Source organism: Condylostylus longicornis, unplaced genomic scaffold (genome assembly GCF_029603195.1).
Source record: "Condylostylus longicornis isolate FDR11 unplaced genomic scaffold, ASM2960319v2 ptg000077l, whole genome shotgun sequence".
NCBI classification, from domain to species: Eukaryota; Metazoa; Arthropoda; class Insecta; order Diptera; family Dolichopodidae; genus Condylostylus; species Condylostylus longicornis.
Genome location: NW_026578045.1, coordinates 5,096,780 through 5,111,908, shown reverse-complemented (window position 1 = coordinate 5,111,908; position 15,129 = coordinate 5,096,780). Strand labels below are relative to the sequence as shown.

The 15,129-nt window shown below is 22.5% G+C and overlaps 1 protein-coding gene across 11 annotated transcripts in view; it reads left to right on the top strand.

The window, feature by feature from the left end:
• Window positions 1-15,129, top strand: part of LOC129612899 (serine/threonine-protein kinase mig-15) — an 80,745-nt gene that overhangs the window by 42,986 nt on the left and 22,630 nt on the right. For 4 of the 11 annotated variants that reach the window (XM_055526721.1, XM_055526722.1, XM_055526714.1 and 1 more), the window contains exons 5-10: window positions 5,416-5,658; window positions 7,825-8,144; window positions 8,268-8,525; window positions 9,277-9,297; window positions 11,158-11,546; window positions 12,914-13,097. In XM_055526721.1, coding sequence (XP_055382696.1) covers window positions 5,416-5,658; window positions 7,825-8,144; window positions 8,268-8,525; window positions 9,277-9,297; window positions 11,158-11,546; window positions 12,914-13,097 — 1,415 coding nt within the window. The remainder of the gene's footprint in view (window positions 1-5,415; window positions 5,659-7,824; window positions 8,145-8,267; window positions 8,526-9,276; window positions 9,298-11,157; window positions 11,547-12,913; window positions 13,098-15,129) is intronic. The other 7 variants (XM_055526725.1, XM_055526716.1, XM_055526723.1 and 4 more) reach the window with 5 other exon arrangements.

Genomic DNA, 15,129 nt, shown 5'->3' with positions numbered 1-15,129 from the left:
TCATTGTATAAAAATAGTCGAGTACGTGATTACAGTCAATTCTCGTCTATTATACACTCCCTATAATAGCTTTGTTATTTTATTAATTGAATGAAAGATAATTGACAAGTGCCTAAAAGTATGTTATATTTTTAAAATTTCAATATTTTTAACCTCAGAATTGCAGTAATATGGTAATATCTATGTATTTCTTCTAGGCATTGTAGTTGTATTCAGTTTCGGCTACACATGAGTGGTGTGAATATGTAATTGTAACGCAATTAGTATACAATTCAGCCAATAACTTGCTATTGCTGAATTATGTGTTAAGATTATATTACTGTAATTTTAAAGTCATAGTATATTTAAACCTGCTTTCGTTTTTTCTGATTACTATTATAAAATTAAATTTTGTTATTTTTTCGTTCATTTGTCAGTTGTACTATACGTTAGTCAAGCTGTTATAAGAACTATTGCCTTCTAATTCTTGCTGATATTTTATAAAATTAGTTATTATTCTTAGCATTTTACTATATTTAAAGTTTGCAATAAAAATAAAAATTATTTTGCCTTACATATAAAACGCTAAAGATTCATGTTGCAAAGAATATTAAATTCACAAAAATATTTAATTAGATTGAATTTAATCCAATATACTATAAGGATTACAATTAACTTAATTATAAGTAGTCATTGTAAACATTCTCAAAATTCTAAATTCTCTCGAAATTGACATTTGTGTATACTAAAAATTTTTCATTTTTTCTCGCTGTAAGCTAGAGTTGAGTGAACTGTTAGACTCTCTCATTAAAATGTTACATTCTGTTAGTATATGTTGAAGTAAATATTGGTAATTTCGTGTCATTTGAAATTATCAAATCGGTCACTATATGATTTGCAGATCATAGATTGGGCCCATGGGCAACAATGTATGTACATTGATCTTAATTTTTGCAGTTTATAGTATAAGTTTTAATTTCAATTTGCATTATTCAGGCAATTAATTTAGGTAATATCAATAACGTTGAATTTATTTTATAATATACGTTCCATTAAATTTAAATACTCACATTTTATTCATATTTCAAAATTAAAAAAATTTTAAAATTCAAATTTCACTTTGTTTTTTTACTCATTTGTGGGAAAATTTTCGAATTATAAAATTATTTAACAAGAATGATGATAGCTTTAAATTGCACTCACATATATGTATATGACATATATACGTACATATATAAAGTAATGTTATAATTAAATAGCTAGCATATAACTGGGTAATAATTTTTAAATTAAAGCTCAATTTCATGGGAAAAAGAATTAGAAAATTGAATTCATTTTTAGGAATTTTTTTTTAATTTTTAATTAAAAATTTTAAAATTTTAATTTAAAATATTTTATTCTTTTTCAGTGTAATTGAATGACTGTTTTTATTTTCTCAAAAATTATTATTAATTATTTTTATATAAAAGTTAACGAATTCATATTTCCTTACTTCCTTGATTTGAAATATTTAATTTTTATTCAATTGTGATTATTTTTATTTAAGTTGATAAATACTTGGTAATTATAGCATGAAGGGGGAGCGTATTAATTGAAATATAATAAAATGAAAAATTGCTTATGTATATATTTTTAAAATTACATAAATTTATATTTATTTAGAAAAATACAAAACCTTACGACGAAATTAAAAAAAAATCTAAAGTCAGCACAGAACCAACCGTAAGATGTGTTGTCTAGTTTTGTGAAAATATTACACAAGATTATGAAAATTATTTTTAATTTTATAGTCTAGTAAGCTTCTAGTTAACATAACTAGAAAAACAGAGAATTCCTTAGTTCACTAAATATTGATATGATAAAAAATGCAAAATCGTCCTCTAGTAAAAGTTCAGTTTCCGAGACTTGATATTTTCGAAAAATTCATAAGTTCATTATTTTAACACTTTGAATTGGAAAAATTTTCATATGAGCAAAATTCTAAATTTTGTCCGTAATAAGAATTCAGTTCCTGACATCGATTTCGGCAAAACGGTCAGAGTGGCTTCTCGTTTTGTCTGAGCTTATATTTGAAATTTCATATTCTTGTGACCCGACATATCGCAGAATTTGATCAAATCGTCTAATCCTCAAAGCAAATTACAAATCAGATAATTGAGAAAATCTGTTCATTTGAATTTTGGAAACTGATTTCCACAGGCACACTCTTTCTGAAAATAATATACTTATGCCTCTCTACCATGGAGAAGTGCGTATTTACCGAAAAATTGACATGCGAAATTTGATGCTACCACCTCCGTTATTATATGCAATACGGTCGGATAAAAACATAATTTTAACAAAATATTTTGTTTTTTATTGATTAATTTATTTCATTTAAATTTTTTACATGGTTAATTAATAAAAAATAAAATGTAAATTAAAGAAATTTCTTTAAAAGTTGATTTTGGAAAAATGCCATAAATTTGATTTTAAGAAAAACTAAGAAAAATTTATGGCAAAATAATTTGTTTTTTTTTTTTGTAGAAATTTTCACAGAATTTAATAGCTTTTTATATCCGTTGATTGTTTTATATTATAAATTTGTGGTATTCAAATGATTAATGATGGAAAATTTTTTTATAAAATCAGTCTGATTAAATTTTATTATTCTTCATTTTTTAATTATAACAAAATGAGATCAATTATTGGGCTTATTTTGAAATTTGGTCTATTTTTAAATTTGAAAAAAAAAAAATAATATTACAAAAAAGTCATTTGAAAATCAAATACGAAGTCAGCTGTTGACAGTAACACTATAATATTTAAAACCGAATATAATAATAACAACATTAACAATGACAAGTTAATATTTTATAACACGAAATTTTATGTTACATTGAATAATTTATTTTGAATTTTTTATATACAAGAATGAATTAGCGGTTTTGTTTTTAATATTATTCAATTTAATGTTAAATTTGTGAAGTCACTCATTAATAAAATTATAATGTTTCTTAAAATAACAATAAGCATTAGTGATACATACCTAGACTTTTTGATTTTATGAATTACTATATTAATTTCTGCAGTTAACAGAGTAAATATGTAATATATATAGGTAGTCGACATTGGTGATGATATTTAAGTGCCTATATATATATAATGTTATATATATAGATATAACATTAATTTCTTTTTAATTATAAGCTTCAGCACTTTTAATAATAATCCATACTTAGAAAATTTTTTTAACTTAATCTGCTAATTTCTTTAACAAATAAGTACATTACAAATTTCGCACCTCTAACATAATACTAAATAACAAAACTAAGCCTATATCAAGTGTTTTAGTTATAAATAAAATTTGAAATAAACCCAATTGTCTATAGCAAAAAATTGTTCGCCTTAGAAATATTAAGATTAAATAGTATGTAAAAGTAAAGCTTGTCATAATTTGAGTCAAAATTGTCATTCTAGTATTATTTTTGATTTTCATTTAACTTATACTGTTTGTATAAAAATACATCAAGAAAATTTTAAAATTTTTAATATTTTTTCTTATCCTATTAAATTTTTTCACAAATTTCTTTTCACGTTTTGACAATTAGAGTTCAAAAATGAAAACGAAATTCATATAAACAATGACGTTTTCCAATATTGCCATTTGCAATAGTTTAATTTTACAGGTGTAATGAAAACTTTTTGTGGTTTAGCCTTGTCTATTCACCTGACATCGCATTTTAATTGTTTTGTTTGGTTTTTTCTTTTTTTTCTCATTTTATTTGCTGATTTCGTTTGATTCTTTTTTCAATTTTTTTTTGCATTTTTTATGAGTATTTTTTTTTTTTTGTAACAAATACGAACACAGAATTGTAAATATATACTGTCTTTAACATGTTCGTATGTATTTCAAACTTTATGTATGAAATATGTGTACATTATGTGTAATGCTAAATGTATGTGGTAAATCGCCGACAAAACAAAAACAACATATGAAATTAAATCACTTGTTTGTTTTTGTTTTTTTTTTCTATCAAATACTCAGTTGTGGTTTATTAGAAAAGCTTAGAACGAGAAAACGCCATATAAAATAGGAATAATAATAACAGAAACCAAAAATAAAATTAAGAAAACGTGACTAATGCGTTTCTGTAAATTATTTGACTCAAATAGCTTATTTGTTCGATCAAAAACTGAAATTTTCAATTATATTAAAATTATAAAATTAATAAAATTTTTTATTGTACATATACATATATGTATGTATGAAAAATGCTTAATTTATTGATTTTAAATTATCTTACATTATTTATTTAATCCAAATATGGTAAAATGATCATGATCTCAGAATAATGTAATTTTGTCTCGACTTAAAAAGTATGTACGTAAACAAGAATGTTTGTATGTAATTCTGACTTTGTTTACATGCTTTTTGGAAGCTTTTTATTTTATTAATCGAACAAAAAAAGTTATCGTCCTTGAATGAAAAATTTAATGAAAAAAAAAATATTCTTCCTGTTTGTATTAGATTATTGGTTTTAAACTAGAGAGGGCAGTGCAAAATTTGAAAAACAATCAAAATCCATATTGCTTTTATTCGCATTTTGTAAAATTTTAAAGCATGAAAACTTGTAAATTTAATGAAAATAATATTATAGTCATTTAAGTGCTACAAATTAGGCATTTAAGTGGTCATTTATTACATTTTCTCTGTGAGCTAAGTATTTTATTATACTTACACGTTTAAGGTTATGAAACTGTCAAATATCAATTTAGAATTGATTTTAACTATTGTGAATAAACATAACAGTTTTTATACAAAATAATTGAGAATTTCACGTTTATTAAAATCATAAAAAATTTTTGACGCATCAAACATTTTAAAAGGTTTTGTTAGTAGAATCCTGCCAAAATTACCCCAAATTTGTATTCAGTTCGGCAAGTTAAGCAAGCTCTTAAATTTTTTACTTTATAAAAAGAATGAAGCAACTTATGAATTGTAAAGTATTTGAGCCGTTGACGCAAAATACCAAAATCTAGTGTTTGGGTTCAATTTTTTATTAACGACTCCTCATATTTTTATGAAGTAAGCAAAAAATAACTTTAAAATAAAATATTTTTGAATTATTCAAATTTTTTAAAGCCATTCTTACTTTTCTTTTTCTGTCTTTATATATTTTTTTAATTAAATATATTAGTCATAGGATAATGACTTAATATTTTAAACCTATATAACCATGACGAAAATTCTTCGTTTACATTAAAATCAAAAATTTATGAAAAATTGAAATAAAAATCTTATATTACAGTATTTTAATTTTCGAATTGCAAATTACCCGCATCTCATGCAAAATTTACAGCTCTTTTTTCCTCAAAGAATCTTTAATTTTACATTTCCATATTTTTCAAATTAAATAAAATTAAATTGATTATTTATTTTCGATATTTTTTTAGGTACACCATACTGGATGGCACCAGAAGTAATTGCATGTGATGAAAATCCAGATGCAACATATGATAATCGATCTGATTTATGGTCACTTGGTATAACAGCATTAGAAATGGCAGAATCTCAGCCACCATTATGTGATTTACATCCGATGAGAGCATTATTTTTAATACCAAGAAATTCACCTCCACGACTTAAATCAAAAAAATGGTCAAAAAAATTTCATGGGTTCATTGACACAGTTCTTGGTAAGTTTATATTATCGCTGATTTTGTGTTATTTTTTTTTATTGTTTGTTAAAAAAAAAAAAAACAACCAGCAAGTAAAAATGTGGTAAAATGAAAAGGTAAAATGTAAAAAAAACATTTTTTTTTATTTTTTAGTTAGGAAAGCTTAACATTTTTAATGTCATTCCTTGCCAATATTAGCAGCACCTCCCATAAGTATTTTGAAAGCGTCAACTTAAAAATGAAAGAAAATAGAGGATTGAAAGGAAGAGCTTTTAACGCTTAGATTCTTTCTTTTTTTTGTATTAAATGTTTACGTTCTGTTTAAGTTAAGTAGATGAAATTAAAAAAAATTCTTATTTCAAGTATTTCAAGTTAATACTTAATGAGATTAAGAATTGGAGAAAAATGTTGTAACTTAATTAAGACGTACTTATATAGTAAAAAACAAAATAATATTTTTACTTTTTACTTTATTTAATAATTTTCTTTTAAATTCTTGAGTTCCTCCACAAGTTTATTGATCTAAATAAATATTTTAAAATTATTTTTTCAAATTAAATTTTGTTAAGATCTAACATAATATTATTAAAACATGCGTAATTGCGAAAACTGAAAATAAAAGTAAAAATCAGTTTTTTTTCGCTATCTCAGTCGAGGAGATACTTATTTATTAAGAAATCTATTAATAGCAATAGGTTTTCTTTAAAAAGTGTAAGAAACACTGATATTTAGTAGATTTTTTTTGCATACTTCTACTATGAATTTTATTCAATGAAATTATCAAATATCGTTTACATTACAAATACCTAATTGATTAGTTTAGGTTTATTAGTTAGTTTAAATTTTTTTAATCATTGACGACAATTGCTTTTTAATTATGATAAAATAGTTTTAAAAAGACATTAAATTAAGTTTAAAATTCTCATATTTTTAAATTGAATATCATTTTTTAATATAAAATTTAATTAAATCGATTAATTTTTAATTTTTATAAAATTTTAATTACTTATAATTATTACCTATATTTCTTTTTAGAATTATATGCGCTCCATTTTTACTCATTTTTAATAAATGATAAGTTAATACTCTCAATATGTTATTGATGTATATATTTAATTAGAAAATATTAATCAGTAATTGAGAAGCATCAAATAACTAAATTATTTTCACATAAGTAACTAATTCGATACGCTTAACTGATTACTTTTGTTGCAACTTTATTCTTTACTACATATGTATGTAAAACATTAAAATAATCATAAAATATAAATTATTTTCGTATACATACTTACATTTTAAAATAATAAAATATTTTATAATACGATAAGTTCATATATTATGAATGAAATGACAATTTTTTATTCTTATAAATTTGATAACATTGATTGATTATTAAAAATAAATTATCTAAGCATTACTTTAACATATGTACAAGCATATATATATAGCGGAAATAACTTTAAAAAATAAAGAATAAAAAATTTTATTTAGATTTCATTTTATCTGATTAGATTACAAATTTTTTATTATTTTTATTCAATTCATATTTACAATAATAATTTTGCAACAAAGAATAAAATATTGGCCCAGTATGTTTAGTGTTTTATTATTTATTACAAGATATGAAAATTTTATCTTCAAGGATTAACTCAGACAATAATATTAAATTAACAATGAAATTGGAATTGATTTTTTTTTTAGGGATTTATTTCTTTTTTATGCTTTCAATGAGGTAATATGGAAATTTTGAAAATAACAGGGTATACCAGGTTAAAACAAAATTATTATTTGAAAAGAAATATAAAAAAAAAAATATTTGATTAGATTTTTCTATTTAATTATAGTCTAGAGATAAGCGTAATTTCATTTGGATTCCAATACGAATATAATTCGAACCCAGATTTAGTAACTGTACGAAATGAATTTTTTTTATATTTCGCGATTACATTTTACAGAATTTTCATTTTTTGAATCAATTCAATATTTGGCAGGAAATGCACGTGGTTGAATCTCTTATCTATTCATTTTTAAAAATAAGTGTCCTCTCCTGTAATAGAAACATAAAAATTTAGTTTAATTAGTTTACATAGACCATTAGTTTACATGGTGTGTATTTAATTTATTTACTAACAAAACAATTAAAAATTTTTATTTAATGAAATTTTATCTTCTTTATATTTTTAGTGAAAGACTATCATCAGAGGCCTTACACAGAACAACTATTAAAACATCCTTTCATTAAGGAACAACCGACTGAACGACAAGTTAGAATTCAATTAAAAGATCACATTGATCGTTGCAAAAAACGAAAACAAGAAAAAGAACGTGAAGATTATCGTTATTCTGGTTCAGATAATGATGATGAAGAGCCACAAATTGCGGGTGAGCCAAGCTCAATAATACAACAACCAGGTGGTGATACATTACGCCGTAATTTTCAACAAATACAAACAACGAGTGGTAATGAACAACCTCAACCTAATAGGAATCAAAAGCCGCAACCCGTAAGTTTAATTTATTTTAATATTAATCACGTATACCTATGATTTTATTATGAAGGATTCAAATTTATTTTTATATATCGCCTTATGAAAATTTATTTTATTAAATTTTTATAATATTTTTAGCGGCCACAACAAATAGAAGAACCGGGACCACCATCAAGGCCTGCCTTACCACAACGTTTAATAGTTGTACCAGATCCACCACAACATGCAAATAGACCATTACCTCCAACACCAAAAAGTTCATCAAATGGTAATGGAAGCGGTGGCGGTGGTAATAGTTCATCATCAATTGAACAACAACAGCAACAAAGAGCTCAACAACAACAACAAACGCCACAACAACAGCAAAGAAATTCACAGAATATGTTTAAACCAATGGTATGTGTTATTCTAAACTCAATAATATTTTAAATTTATAGTGTTTATGAAAAAATTTTTCATAATAATTTTCATTCATGAAATTTTATGTTTAAAAATAAATTTTTTTATAAAATTATGTAAAAAATCATCCAACAGTGTTTTTTATTTTGTAACACTATTTTATTATTGAAAAATTTTTAATTTATCACTTTTTGTTTACTTTTTTTTTCTTTTTGTAAACAAAATTTAATTTATAATTATTTTTGTTTAAAATAAACATTATTATTATTTTTAATTTTTTAATTTTTTTTTTATTTATTTTCATGTAAATTGTGTTTGCTGTTGTTGTATAATTCTTATACTCTCCCAAATATATTAAAATTTGTTTTTTCATTAAATTATATATATATATAAATGAAACTCTTAAAAAACCAAAATCGTTATTGATTGTTGATAATGGTATTTGTATTGTAAATTTTATTATATAATATTTTTCATATACTTAACTATTATTCTTTAAAACAAAAATAAATTATTTACTAAATTTCAATAATTATTTTCATTTTTGATATTATGAATGTTTGTTGTCTTTAATAATTGTATTGTAAAACAAAAAAAAAAATTGTTATTCCTGTTTGATTTTTAAAATTGTTAAATGAAATGATATTTTTAAAAATGTTCCTTGCTTTTAATTTTAAAATTAAAATTTGTTAATTTTTTTTTGTATAAAAATGTTATAATATAATATAAAAATCATGTAATAATCCAGTTACCACCGAGGAGGCCAGAGGTAGGTTCTTCGGTTTACATTTCTTTTATGTTATATTTTATGTCATTTTAACTTTGTTTTTTGCCCCTTATTATTGTACTTTATAAGTAATCTGAAATGAAATATTTAAGATGCTGTCATGAATGTCAATTAATAACTGATATTCAATTCAAATTTGAATAAATTAAAAATTGATATTCGCGGATTCGTATTAATATTATTTAAATGTAAAAAAAAAAATCAATTTATGTACTGAAACAAAATAAAAGCAATGAAATCGGCACACGGAAAAAATATTATTTAACAAAATGACAAAGTTGACACTCAAGCCAGTATCTTACAACTAGAATATTTTAATGTGAAAATGCATTAGCGTTATGAAAATTAAAACAGTTCAATCAAAAATTGATAAATATATTATTGAAAAATGTATATCACTAACTTATAACGTTAATGTTTTTTACCAAATTGTTCTTCAAATAAATGTAAATTCAATTTTTTTTACTTTTTATTTAATTAATTTTTGTATTTATTCAATATATGCATATTTGTACTTTTTACAATTTTATGTTAACTCTCTTTTAATAAAAATTTGTTATTTTGTATAAGTACAAATACTTTAAACTAAAATTAAATGCTTTAACATACTTATATCCTCATTCGACATGCTTTTTTTTTGTTTAAAAATGTTTTGGTTTCACTTTTTGAAAACTTTATATGGCAGTTAAATCTTAATAATTACATTTTATTTAATTTTTGATTGCTTTTAAAAATAGTTTTAAATGTTGTTAACAAATAATTTCAGCTTTCGTAAAAAAAAAATGTTTAAACAATTTTATAAATGTTTATTTTATGAATATTATTTTTTATACTTTTATTCTAACACGAAATGATTTTAATTCAATTTTATGAATTTATATTAAATGTTAATTTAAACGAAGAATTAATGTAAATATAGAAAGTTATTTTGATTTTGTAAAATGAAAAGAAAACTATATTAAAAAGTTTAAGTGGTAAAATAATAATCGAAGTATTAAATGGGATGATTTGTAACCATTACAAATTTGTTTCATTCTAAATTTAATACTCAAAATAAAAGTAAATCGAAAAAATCGAGTATATTTTTCTTATAAATACATATGTTAATGGTATTAAAAATTAATTAATAAAGTTTCATAAAATATTCAACGGTAAAGTACTAATTACTTAGATCTTTCATTAAAATTTTGTATAAAAATGAGCTGTCTGTTTTTTGTTAAATATGACAAAATAAACATATTTTTGTAAATATTAAAAAAAAAAAAGCATAAAAGCTGCAGAATTTTTTTTATAATGCATTGGTGCTATAAACTTTAGGACAGCAATATTTATAAACTTTCATAAAGCATTTTTAAAGACTACACTAGTGCAAAACTTCACTTCAATCCATTTCTAATTTCTTAATCATATTTCAAAAATTATAAAATTTTGGGACATGAACATTTTTTCTAAATATTTTTCTTTTCATAACAAATCACAATATATCCTGTGCTTCTAATTAATATTACAATAACTTTTTTTTTGAGTTTCCATTCCTAAAAACATGAAATCAATTTTTTTTTTCATCATACATTCTAACTCATATTTTTCATAATTCATTGTAAATCATGTTACATTTAATAATTGACTAAAAAACAATAAAATTAAATAAATTTTAAATAATATTAATGAAATATTTAAAAATAAACTTAAATAAATTCAATTCAATTATCATTTAAATCTCACTTCCTTCGCCCTCCCCACTCCACCGATTCATTTCCTTGGCACTTCATCTATCGAACAAAATCAAAATTAAAAAAAAAACCAAAACCAAAACCAAAAAAAAAAAAAAAAATCATGTAGGATTTGGATATGTTAGCTGCACAATTAAGTGATTCTGGTATTACATCCCAACAGTCGGGACAACAACAACAACAATCTCAAGCACAACAACAGTTACAGCAACAACAACAGTTGCAATTGCAAGGTAGTGGTAGTGGTGGTTCTATATCATCAGGTCAACCTGAAGCCCCACCACGTAATAATAGGCAACAATCAATAATAAATTCAAATAATATTATAACATCAACACCAGCTGCACCAACAAAACCGGCACCAGCGCCACCAAATCAACAAATAATTAATCCATTAGATCCATTGGATAGTAGTGATTCAGATAGCGAACCAGATGAACCAAATGAACGTGGACGTAATGATGGTACATTGTTGGCTAGTGATCCACCGAAGCCACTGTAAGTAAAGAACAGAGAAAAGAAAAAAAAATCAATTTCTTGTGTGTGTCTTGTTTTTTGTTTTTCTTTGTTTTTAATTTTACTTTTTTATACTTTGCACTTTTTAAATTTTGTTTTATTAAATTTTTTCACTTTTAATTCATTTTAAATTTGATTCATGTAATTTTTTTGTAAGTTACAAAAATCCAAAACTAGGTTAGATTTTATTATTTTATTTATTCATTACAACTACAAAAAAAAATCTAAACGAATGCTAGTTGTAAATTTCAATTCAAATCATTAATTAATTTAAAATTATTTTAATCCTATCGTTTTCGTTTGTATTTGTACTAGTACATACTTTCTCATTATTGAAAATTTTCGATTCGAAGGTATTAATTTGACACTTTATTTGTAATTTTATTGAAAGCATGAAATGTTTGAAAAATTTAATTTAAATTTTTCAAAAAAGTAATTTTCAAAAGCATTGCTCTTCTTTTAAGACAATCAAAAGAGAATCGTATTCTGTAGATCTGTTCTGTAGATTCAAACTGTCCAATCATATTACAATTAATGCAGAAATAAGTAGTTTATGACTGAGAAATATGAAATTAAGTTTTCGTTTTGAGGCTCCCTCTGCTTTTTCCTGTGCATTCAAAACGGTTTTTAAATAATATGGAATAGAGTGCTTCGTCAGAATTTATTCATAAACTATATGAAACTCGATGCTTTGCCTAAGTTGACACAGTTTTTACACTATGGTAGTCAGGGTATTTTTGTTTTAATAAAAAACGTTTAACAAAATGCTTTCAATAATAAGAAAAAATAAGAAAGAATCTCAAAAAACATTTAATTATTAAACTGAAATCACATTCACGGCCATTTCATAAAAATCATTTATAAAATTTGAGGTTATAATACAGTTATAAATTTTCAATAATAAGAGGAAGAGATTTTCTTTTTTGAGAAGTTTTTGACAAAAAGTATTTTTTCTAAGTTAAAATATTATTAATTTTTTTTTTTGGAAACGAAAGGGTTAATTTATTTTTTAATTAGTAGTAATAATTTTTAGATTGTCATCTCATTAAATCATAAATACTAACATAATTTTTTTTCTTCATTCTTTTTTTTTTGTTGTTTTTTAATTTTGTTTTTAATTTTTGATTTGAATTTAAAATTTTAATTTTATTATGTTTTTTTTCATAAATCATAATTTTCATGCCGTACTTCAATTTCTTTCATTGTTTTTTGCTATCATTTTCATTTTTTGTTTTTATAATTTTCGTTTTATATTTTGTTTTGGATATTTTGTTTTTGTTGCTTTTCGTTTGTGTTATTTTTGTTTTTGTTATTTTTTATTACTTTGGTTTCGAATTCCATTCTGTTAGTCCTGAATTTTCATATAGGCCTGGCTTGGGTCCCCTCTCTGAAGATTCAACAAATGCAACCAGTGGTGGTGGTGCTATAACACATGGATCTAGTGGTGGTGGTGGTGGACCACCAAATAGACCATTACCTCCGACACCAGATGATGATGATCAAGCTGGAGATCGAACATTGATAATGAAACGTGTAAGTATTTCAATTTTCTTTTTTGAATATTTTATAAAATATTATAATTTTTTTTTAAAAGAAAAGATGACAACAGCGACAATTATATATTTTTTTTTTTACAAATTTAATGCTTTATTTTTTTTGCAATAATTTTATGGCAATGAAAAATTTGTTAATATGCAAAAAGTTGCAATTATTTTTTTTTATATTACTGAAAAATTACTGTTATTACTGTTAATTAAGATTTTTTAATTTTCGATTTTGCAATCAATAATTTATTTCTTCTTTAATTGAAAGCTTTTATTAAATTTTAAATCACAATATTTTAAAAAATATTGAATGTTCGCATAAACTTTTTTTCATTTTAAAATCATTCAAAAATTTTAGGCTTATTATAGATTTATAAAGGTGAGTTTATTATGTAATTTATGCGTTAAATTTAGAAAATATTTTTTCTATATAGATTTTGTTCTAATATTTATTTTTGCTCGTTTACGATAATGTATTGTTGTTAGTAGACCTAAAATTTTGGTCAGAAACTGCACTAACCATTTAAATTCACTTTATACTAACTGTTAACAATGACTAATAATAAACTCCAATGCTGTTAGCTGCGTCACTGATGTGATAGAGAAATCTATTCCATCACGTCACTTCAAATATTTCTTTCTGGTAGTCGTGTCCATAGAGCCGATAAATTTTTTTTTTGTTGTTTATAGTGCTAATAGATGGCGTGATGTCACAAAAAAATTTTAAAATATGAAATATAAAAAACTCAATTTTCAATATAAAAACTAATACTTATAGAGTAAAATTTTTAAGATAAAATTAATTAAATTACTTTCATTGCTACTACCTTTGAATGTGCAAATATTGAGATGATTAAGAGCTACTATCATGTCGTGTGAAAAGTTTTACAGTAACAGCACATGCGATGAATATGAAATTTGCAATCATGTCAAAGTTGGTACCACTATAATTATCACGTCTATTACTGTCAGATTTTGTACTACCAGAATATGGGTGAAATTCTTAAAAACTATACCTAGTTGAAATTAGAGCGTTTATTGGGAAAAAAATACAAAATTTCCTATTAATTTTTAAATTAAAAACTGCAAAATCAAAATTTTAAAAAATAAAAAAAAAAATAAATAATTAATATTCAAAATCTAAATATTTGATAGTATCGAAAATTAGGCGGGAAAATTATTTTAACAATTTTTCAAATGCCTATAATTTAATATTAATTATTTTCATATTTAACTTAATTTTGTTTAATTTTTTTGCATAATTTTTTTTTTTTATTAAAATATAATAATTCTAATTTTAATTAAAAAAATAAGGTTTAAAAATGAAAAAAAATAAAATATGAAAAATTTAAGCATTAATTAAAAATTAATTTTTCTAATTTATTGTTTTTATTTCTACCTTAATTTATTAATCTACTTAATTATAATGAATTTAATTAATTATTTTTTATATTAATGAAAAATTAAATTTTTGGGGAGGAAGTTTTATCTTGTGAATTTAAAATATATATATGTATATATATATATGTATATATATTTACATGTATATAAATATATACTTTATAAAAGTATTTATTTTTTAAGTGTGTATATTATTTTTTAATATTATTAATAATTTGTGTAATAAAAATTTTTGATCTAGAAAAATAAGAAAACGAATAAAAATTTTTTTTAGTTATTTGAAATTTTTATAGGCTTATATTTTATTTATGAATTGGTGAATTTGCAATTAAAATATTTTAAATATCAAAATATTTATTTTGAAAACTAATTTGCAAATTCTCTACATATATTTACATATAATAAACCTCTTAATATTTGCATATAATACAAATTTTATCAAATACATATGTTTTTTTTTTTTTAGGTTATAATTTAGAAATTCGTTTACAAAATTTTAATTAGTAAAAAAAATTATTTTTTCATTATTTTTGTTCTCTTTGTTTTTTTGAAATTTCTAAAAGCTTATTTAAATACATACATAATTCTATTTAATTTTACTAAATCTAAAGCTGAGGCAA